This window comes from Portunus trituberculatus, chromosome 39 (genome assembly GCF_017591435.1).
Source record: "Portunus trituberculatus isolate SZX2019 chromosome 39, ASM1759143v1, whole genome shotgun sequence".
Classification (NCBI taxonomy): Eukaryota; Metazoa; Arthropoda; class Malacostraca; order Decapoda; family Portunidae; genus Portunus; species Portunus trituberculatus.
Window position 1 is genome coordinate 13004503 of NC_059293.1, and position 10145 is coordinate 13014647.

A 10145-nucleotide genomic window follows, 5' to 3' on the forward strand; every position below is an offset into this window, starting at 1 on the left:
TGAGTGGGTGGGGAAGCGCAAGGCTCCCGAGACAAGTTTGCTTTGTGTTACTGACAGGGATAAACGTTCTATGTTAATCAACGAGACCGTCGTCTACTGATTAGCCTATGTGTAAGTCAAGCCCCTTACTTCGTTTAAGAACATTTGTAGTAATTACAACGATGATTTAGCGACTTTTTAGCGACTTTTCAAGGTGGATCTGGTGATGTAGATTATTTTCATTTGGCAACTGCCCATCACCACCACCACCATCGCCATCAGTGACCATACGTCCATTTCATCACCAGACACGAGACCTGGGAACACGGTGACCGCCCCACTTGCCCCACCTAGTCCACCAGCTCCACCTGCTCAGTGAAAGGGTGAGTCTGTTAATAGAGTGGAGGGCAGGAACATGATGGGACAGTGATGGGATGGTAATGGGGCGGATAATTTACTAAAAAGCTGTATAATAATGCACTGAAGGGGTGACGTGACGTGTGGGAGTGAGTGGATAGTGAAGGGTAGTTAAATAATGGTGCCACAGTGTCATAAGTGATGGGACGGAGATGGGGCAGTGACGGGGTGGACAGGCTGTACTAGGGAGGTGTGTAGTGCATTGAAGGAGTCACGTGTCGACAATTAGTTGATGGAGGGTAGTTAATTAGGCGTATGGTACTTATAATGCGTGGGGAGGGTGGTTGTGTACTGTAGGTTTTATGACACGTCCACACGGTCGAGCTGTGTGTGTGTGTGTGTGTGTGTGTGATCTGCTGTAGTCTCTGACGAGACAGCCAGACGTTACCCTACGGAACGAGCTCAGAGCTCATTATTTCCGATCTTGGGATAGGTCTGAGACCAGGCACACACCACACACCGGGACAACAAGGTCACAACTCCTCGATTTACATCCCGTACCTACTCACTGCTAGGTGAACAGGGGCTACACGTGAAAGGAGAGACACCCAAATATCTCCACCCGGCCGGGGAATCGAACCCCGGTCATCTGGCTTGTGAAGCCAGCGCTCTAACCACTGAGCTACCGGGCCGTGTGTGTGTGTGTGTGTGTGTGTGTGTGTGTCTGTCTCTGTGTTGTGTAATGGTGGTGGTGGTGGTGGTGATTGTGGTGGTAACTATTGGTGGTGTGTTTGCTTATTTTGCATCGTGAATATTGATTGACTGACTGGCTGATAGATTGATGGACTGACAGATAGCTTGCCTGTCTAACTAATAGATTCACTGACTGACTGATGGAGAGACTGACTGATTCACTGACTTAATGATTGAGTGACTGTATAACTCAGTCACTGACTGTCTGACTGACTGACTGTCTAGCTGAGTGACTGTTTGGCTGATTGACTGAATACCTGACTGAATGACTGACACACTGACTGACTGCCTGGCTGATTGATTGACTGACTGACTGATTGGCTGGTTGACTAACGGCTCCGGTCCTTGGCACAAAAAAGCACCGCGCGGTACGAAGGCGCTAAGAAGTGTACCGTAGGAGGCCAGGCGCGTGTTGCCGTACGCGAGTGTACACGTGTAGCGACCTGACAAGTGTGTAGAGAACCAATGAAGACGACAGAGGCAAAGGGAATCGGATAAGCGCCTGACACCACGTATATCTCACCCACGCCTCCACCCACGCCCACGCCCGTGGTTCGTTGGTCCGAAAGCGTGTGGGTCGAGAGGGATGTGTCGTCAGGAACCCTCTGGTTGACACGAAACAGTAGGTGAAGGTTGGCAATGCAATTGGTGGAGCCGTTGTGTCCCTCGCCTACGTATCACTGACACACTCCTGTTCATGAGGGCGATGGTGGGCAGGTGCGGGAACTTGCAATGGTGGTTGTGGTGGTGGTGGTGGTGGTAGTGGAGGTGGTGGTATTTAAATGCTTGTGTGAAGATAGATGGATAAGCTGGTAATTTGATGGGTTGATAGATACGGATATGGACAGTTGGATAAACAAACATAGATGGATAGGTAGGCAGATAGATAAGTCAATGAATTCGTGTATAATTAACAAGATAGATGTTTATGTAGATAGAAAAATGTCTATATACCTCAACTTAGTATCCTTTCACCCTGGTTTATGTCAGAAATACTCGTATATCAGGCGGTAGAAATAGAAAATGAGAGAAATACTATAGTCTGCCTTTTAAGCACCTTGTTTTTCGTGGGAGTTGCCAACACTCGCTGTACAACAAGATACAATTTGATATTTCCTGCTTTGACAAATAACAAAAGCTGGACAGGATAACGAAGAGAAAGATGTCACAATAACCAATAAATCGACATGTTGTATTTGTATAAGTATAGTGTATCATTAATAAGAGATTTAGTAAGAGATATTTATTATAAACATATATACATGCGTACTGTCTTCACAGACAACCTTCTGCTGCGGCAGTAATCTTGTAGCGGTGGTGGTGAGAACAGTGGTGGCTATACTGACCCATACACACCCACAGCCCACACCCAAAGAAACACACACACACACACACACACACACACGTAAAGTGAAGTGTTGCTATATTACCGATAGTTTTCAAGGAGCACCAAACACTAAGCACCAGCTCCAAACCGCAATCAGAAAGGAAACCAGTGGGAGCCTTCACCACACTGCCTAATCTTCGTCTATTAAAGGTATTTATAAGGCTATTCACTTAATGTTAGGTTTTCTTTACATTTGAGAGTGAAAAGAGTATAGAAATATTTTAAAGTAATGGTAAAAGGACCATCAAAAAGAGCAAGGCGTCTGTATTATCCTCTGATATTTGTTTCCTTCACTTACCATAGGCCAAACATGTGTCATACTGTAGCCACCAGTCTACCATTTTCATATCCCAGGGTCAAAATTTCTCTGTGGCTTAATTTTTGTTTGGTGAGATGATAAAGGCTATATATGTATGTCCCGCCGCCGGTGTTGCCTCCGGTCCGCCTCCCCCCCGACGGTCCCCTAGCCATCACCCTGCCCCCGCCCTCACCCTTCCGTCACCAGCCAGTTCGGTCAAATACTTTTTTCGAATATTTCCTGACGGTAATATTACGCTTCCATGGTATGTTTTTATGGTTTCTATAAATGTTTCGTTGTGTTTGAAGTGTGTTCCGTGCCTGTGATGGGTAAATATGTGGCGTTTAGTGGTGTTTTATGGGGGAGCAAGACGGTTCGTAGCAAATGACACTTCGCCTCACGTACGGTCAGAAGCGGAAATGACAGTTCGCAGCAAATGTTTGGGACAGTTCGCAGTACATTTCTCCAACTTTTACATTTCGATACGAATATTAATATTAATTTAGATAATTACATTTGTTTCCATGTTAGCATAATAATGGTGATTCACATGTATTATGAATTTGATTGTTTTGCTTGTTTGTCTCATGGACCGCTTTGTTTAAGTTTGTTGTTGTTGTTGAGTGTTTTCCTGATTGATTCAGTTTTAACTTTTTGTTAGTCTGTTCCCAGCCATGGCAACTAAAAGATATCAGAGAAAGAAGGCTACTGTTGACTACCCGTGCATTTCTTGCAGCATGGAAGTTAGAGAGGCAGCAAGCTCTGCTGTGCCCTAGGTGTGAGCGTTGGCAACACAGGACATGCGGAAGTGGGGTGAGCCAGGCAGAATATAGACAGGCTATTAGAGAAGGAAGAGATAGACTGGATGTGCATATTTTGTATGTCACCACTGCCTTCACCGTCTTCACCACTCGACCTGCCTGCTTCACCGTCTTCACCACTCGACCTGCCTGCTTCACCGTCTTCACCACTCGACCTGCCTGCTTCACCGTCTTCACCACTCGGCCTGCCTGCTTCACCGTCTTCACCACTCGACCTGCCTGCTTCACCGTCTTCACCACTCGACCTGCCTGCTTCACCGTCTTCACCACTCGACCTGCCTGCTTCACCGTCTTCACCACTCGGCCTGCCTGCTTCACCGTCTTCACCACTCGACCTGTCTGCTTCACCGCCTTCACCACTCGTGCCTACATCACTTGTTTCTTCTCTGTATGGTTCCTCTGATGACGATTTGCCCAACCTAAACCAAAGAGAGGTCCTCCATGAGTCTATCCTCTCTGATACAGCCCCAGTTGCAGCTGTGTCTCAGGAAGTTCCTGTAACCTACGCCAAGGGCAAGAGCAAGCGAGGGCTTGCCAACTTATTTCATCAGACGGATATTCTTACAATAAAATACGAACCAACAAAAATGGTGATGTCAAGTGGCAGTGTGTGGTGCGAAATAAACATATCAAATGCCACGCTCAGGTAACAGAATCAAAAGATTGTTTCACATTTGGAGTGCAGCCCCATCTTCATGCTGCTAATCCATCTGCTCTTCTTAAAAACATGGTTGTAAGTAAAGGAAAAGAATCTTCTACAAGGAACCCATACAGCTCCGGAGTACAAATTGCTAAGGATTTGTTAAGAGAAAACCAAGTTCCCCAACTGCCAGCAACAGCAAGCTTAGCAAGATGTTTTAATAGATTCAGAGAGAAAACAAGACCTAAACACCCAACCACATTAGAAGATTTTAATATTGACACTGAGCATATTCCAAAGATTTTTGAAACATGGCAGGTGCAGCAGGATTCCAGAATACATTTAATGTGGGCCTCAGATCGTCAGAGAGAACTTTTAAAGACTGCCAAAACCTGGTATCTAGATGGTACCTTTAAGCTGGTAAAACAACCATTTGTGCAATTATATTCAATACATGCTTTTATTACAAACGGGACTCTCACCAAGCAAGTTCCACTTCTATTTATTTTAATGAGTGGCCGGAGATATGAAGATTATCAGTGTATATTTAAGACCATAAAATCCTTTTTTTTTTTTTTTTACAGCTGTCAGTGAAAGAATTCGTAATGGATTTTGAGGCAGCTGCATGGAAGGCAGTACGTCAAGAATTTCCAAACGTCAGAATGCGAGGCTGTACCTTTCACTGGTCGCAAGCAGTGTGGCGGAAAGTGCAGCAACTTGGCCAACAAGTTTCATATCAGAAAGACCCACCCACCCACACGTACATAAGAAAGCTGTTTGCCCTCCCCATGTTACCAGCTGAGCATATTATACCCATGTTTAATTATCTGAAAGATAGTGCAGTTACCAATCCCTTGGCAGACTTAATAGAATACATTTCCTCACAGTGGATTTTGAGTACCACTTTCCCCCCACAAACTTGGTCAGCATTCTTCCACACAACTAGAACGAATAATGACTGCGAGAGCTGGCACAGTGCTTTAAATAGAAGAGCAGGTAAATCTAAGCTACCACTCTATCTGCTAGCAAAACTACTGGCTGAGGAAGCAGCAACAGTCAGTGTGGAGGCACAATACATAAGTGAAGGGACACTGTCAAGGTACCAAAGAAAAAAATATAAACGCATGCATGGTAGATTATTTGATGCGTGGGAAGAATACATGAGAACCTCGACAAGGGACATAGAACTGGCAAAGATGCTTTTGCGCAAATGTGCGGGAATATACTGCCCATTCTAATGTATGGACGGCATGAATACATGTATTTTATTCATTCTTTTCTTACATGTAGCCTATTAATTGACTAATAAAGTTATTTTAATTCACCACCCACATAATGTTGTATTCATGTATTTATTCATGTTTTAAAATGTACGGACTAGCTATATACAGCAATAAAATATGTTAATAGCCATGCTATTTTATTTTCCATGAACATAATAATATAGACATGTATCCACCAGTAAAATACGGTATGGTTTAATAGTACGTAGTCTAGGACGGTTCGCCTCAGTCCCACTGGTTCATTGGGCGCGTTCGCAGCGGCGAGGCGAAGTGTCATTTGCTGCAAAACGACTTGCTCCCTTTTATGGCGTATGCTAAAGGCTTTTTAACGGTCAAAATTTCCCATATGGGATTTTAAGCTTTTTCATTACAAATATTAACATTATGTAAATCACACTTACTTTCATACAAATATTAACATTATGTACATCACACTTACTTTCATACAAATATTAACATTATGTAAATCACACTTACTTTCATACACGCTTCATTCATACAGGGATCCTATACCTATCTCAAACTATTGTCCTTTTGTCAGGGCATGGGGAAGGGAGGGATAACTCACAATCACACAGCATCACTACGTATTGCATATACACATGAAGGGAAAACATTCACATTACATCACGCAAGACTGATATATATATATATATATATATATATATATATATATATATATATATATATATATATATATATATATATATATATCACATATATTTACAGAGTGCAAAATAGATAGCATAATATATACACATAAATCACAACTCTGATTAAATTGGTCTCAGTCAGGTAAATCATCAGTCTATCGACCACGAGAGGCCGTGACTCTGGCAATACGCCGCCAAGGGCCGCCTCTCCTCACGATAACGCACACAGTGAAGCAGGATGTGTTCGACAGAGAGGGTGACATTACAGGTGGAACACTGTGGTGGGAAGGTGTTGACTATGTAGGGGAGCATGTGGGTGGGGAGGGTGCATCCCATCCTGAGGCGTGCGAGGACCACCTCCTCTCGCCATGTGGGGCGACTGGAGGAGGCCCACTCGCCCAGGATGGGTTTGATGGTGTGGAAGTGGAGGTTGTTCCAGTGACTCTGCCACAGGAGTTTCGCTGATGATTTAATTAAGGGGCCCTATCACGGATTTCATGGTAAAATCGAAAAAAATCACCATTTGAGGTTTCTGTCTCTAAAATAAATACCATCATATGGCAATATCGTGTTCAAGTTTGAAAATGTTTGGAGCACTAGAAATGCTTTAAACGGGGCTTTAATAATTGGTTTAAATGTCCCACGCGCAGCACATGGATTTGTTTACATCGCAGAAATGTCCTATAAACTCTTCCCTGTAGGATATATATGATTTTTATGATTTTTATTTTTGAAATTATCGTACCCTGGAAGGGTGCAGGCTCCTCTCTAAGCAGCCAGCCAGTTACCAGTAGCTCGCGGGCTGTCGAGGAGAGCAGATGTATGTCAAATTGATGTATGATCCGCCCCTTCATACTCCACTTTACATAACTTTTCGTTGCTGCTGGACACAGTTATCACTATGGGGAGACACAGCAAGCTTCGTAAGTCACAGAAACTCAAAATAGAGGCTGCTAGGAGGTCACTAGAAGCAAAAAGAAGGACGCACAGACAGGCTGACACCGTCCAACCCGTCCCGCCTGCAACGAGTGACGTAAGGAATGAGGATGCAGTTCCTCCCGCCCGCACCTCAAGCGCAGAGAAGCGAAAAAGACTTTCTTACAAGGAAAAAGAAGAGGAATTGAGTGAGGAGGAGAATCTCATCTGCAAGAAGAGTGACATTAGGGAAATAGCAAAACATGTTACGTGTAACAAGTGTAAGGAACATGATGTCACTTCTGAATTTGTCCATCATCAGTGTGATGTGATCATAAAATTAGTGTGCTCAAATTGCAAACATATTGTGTATAACAGTGGTGACTCAGGTAAAATGAAATGTGGAGATACTGGTCTGTTCATGTTGACAGCAATGATTATCTATTTGGTCAAGTTGCTGGGGCATGGTTATGCTGCGGTGGAGAGGCTCTGCAGTATCTGGAGTATGCGTCACTTTTCCTTTGTTACGTATGGGAAATACACTAAATTCATCAACGAACATGCTGTAGAAAATGTAAATGATATTTTGAAAAGAAGTAGGAAGCAGTGTTTCAGTATTATGCTGAAAATCTGAACAGACATCCAGATGAAAATGGTATCCTCGACATAGATGCCACATACGATGGCTCCTGGCACAAGAGAGGCTATAAGTCAAATTATGGAATTGCAGCAGTGGTTGATGCTCACACAAACCTTATTCTAGATTATGAAGCTATGTGTAAAGTGTGCTCTGTTTGTGACGCAAAAAAGAAAAAAACTAGCAAAGAGGGAGATTTCAGCTGAACAGTACGAACAATGGAAAATGAATCATGTAGCCTCTTGTTCTAAAAATTACGAAGGCACCTCAGGAGGAATGGAGCCTGAAGGGGCCAAAAGGATTTGGAACAGATCCATAGATTATAATCTGAGATATGTTAATTTCATATCCGATGGTGATACCTCTACTTTTTTGGAGCTTACACAAATGAACAATGGTGAAGGACCATATGGGATGGCTCATCAAGTGACGAAAGAAGAGTGTGTCAATCATGTTCAGAAAAGACTTGAAAGAGGAGCGCACTGAGCATGGGAATCTTCGCTCAACTTTAGAGGCGATTTTCTCGAATGTAAGTTATTGACCTTTATGTGTTTTTTTCTCCTTTGTTTCTCAACCAATCTTCTTCATCTTTTCTGTGTATGTAGAACTTGAAATTCTCTAAAAGATTGTCAGTCTAAATATTTATTACAGGTTATATATTTTTTGGTACCACTTGAAATGTCTACCATTTTACGCACAATACGGAATCACTTGTTTTTAAAAAAATACTGCAAAATTTGAGTACATTAATTAAGAAAAACAGACTTACAGAAACTTTGCAAAATAATCAACTTTCAGCATGTAAATTTACAAAAGTCTATATTTTACCAATCACGAGAAATATCAAATTTTATGAACTTTTCTTAAATTAGTCATATCTCCCAAATTAACGGATATTTCCTTTTCTTTTTTCAGGGGCTGTTGCATCACACTTACATGTAGTATTAGGCCAATTTGTGATATTCAAAATAAATTAGTTTAATTAATATGATTTTTTTTCCATAATCCCGTCAAATCCGTGAGAGACATGACTGCAGATCCCGATGGAGGTTCCACGCTCCCTCGAGCTCTGCAGCAGACCGAGCTAGCATGTCAGCCTGTTCATTCCCGCGTATACTGGAATGTCCGACTCGTACCCTACATGAACCCTCTTTTCTTTTTTTATACCTTGTGGGCTTTTCACGGGAATTTCTGGGCTAAAGGGATACTTTTGTGGTACCTCCTATCTCAAGGCCCACCCGCTAGGACTTGTCACCGAGAGTGGCTAGTTAGTTATTAAGTGTCTTTACTGCAAACAAGGGAGGGAGGAGGAGGGGGGGGCAGTAGGAGGAGGAGGTGAAGCGGATAGCAGTGAGGGACATCAGGACGATTTCTTGTGTTGGCATCGTGGAGGTGAGTCGTGTGTGCGCCGAGAAGTGTGTCTGGCCTCTGCCTCGTTGTAAGGTGTTGGTTTGGTGGTGTTCCTGTTGTATGTCGGGAAGGTATGTTGTACACTGTACAGTGGTGGTGTTGGCGTGTGACCGTGTGTAGTGAAGGACCTTTGCCCGTTTCTCATGAACGAGATGTATTTCAGATGATAGGAAGTGTTGCTTGGCACTTCGTGGAACGGTTTGTTTATAGAGTATTTCTTGTTTATAGTGTATTTCTGAATATCAATTTGGTTATTTGGTAACACTTAATATGCATTGTAAGTTGCCATTCCGTAGTAAAATAACGCGTAGTGTTCTATTAATGGGAACTTGTAACCTGTTTGTTGAACGCAGCACATGCTCATAACTCGTGGCTTTGGTGTGCATTGATAGCAAGGCTGAAGGGTGCTTTTAGTGGCTCTTGGGTCTCCCTTAGTGTATCTCGGCTTCCCTCACTGAGCGGTGGCGCAGATGTAGGCTAAGCGGTCACGAACTTCGGCATGAGCTACGTGTAGGATTGTTAGGGTAGTGGGATAAGGAGTTGTGTGAGAGTTGTTGGGTAACGTGACGTTTCGACCCCAGTTTCGTATGTGTTGTGAACCAGTGTGCCATTTTATATGTAAAGCATCAAACAAGTGATCGTGCTTTAACGTCACGGCACCCCAGTTTCTTTAATAGTTTATGAATGAGTAAGGCTTTTGTTGTGTAAAAGCTTCGAAATGGCTGTGTAGTAACCATTTATATTGGCAGTGTCCCCGATAAAGTCTCCCTCTACCCTGGTGATTTGACGTCGCATATGTGAAGCCACGCTATTGGTCAGAGTGGCTTCATGAGAGAGAGAGAGAGAGAGAGAGAGAGAGAGAGAGAGAGAGAGAGAGAGAGAATGAAAACTAATATGAAAAATGGAAATACATATAGAGAATATGGTTTCTCAACCTTTTTACCCTTGCGTAACCCTTGAAATACATGCCATGTCTCGAGGAAGCCATGCGCAAAAAACAGTCGAGTAATAA

At 43.1% G+C, this 10145-nt stretch overlaps 1 protein-coding gene and 1 long non-coding RNA gene across 2 annotated transcripts; both read left to right on the plus strand.

Annotated features, from left to right (window-relative positions):
- Nucleotides 1-327: 327 nt before the first annotated feature.
- On the plus strand, nucleotides 328-6049 carry LOC123515501. Its single transcript, XM_045274115.1, has 2 exons — nucleotides 328-362; nucleotides 4820-6049. The coding sequence occupies exon 2, from the start codon at nucleotides 4841-4843 to the stop codon at nucleotides 5471-5473; it is 633 nt and encodes a 210-aa protein (XP_045130050.1). The 5' UTR covers nucleotides 328-362; nucleotides 4820-4840; the 3' UTR covers nucleotides 5474-6049.
- A 193-nt stretch (nucleotides 6050-6242) lies between these two features.
- Nucleotides 6243-8709, plus strand: LOC123515698. The gene is made up of 2 exons (XR_006677969.1): nucleotides 6243-8252; nucleotides 8639-8709. It is a non-coding gene; the product is annotated as an uncharacterized LOC123515698 (long non-coding RNA).
- Nucleotides 8710-10145: the final 1436 nt, after the last annotated feature.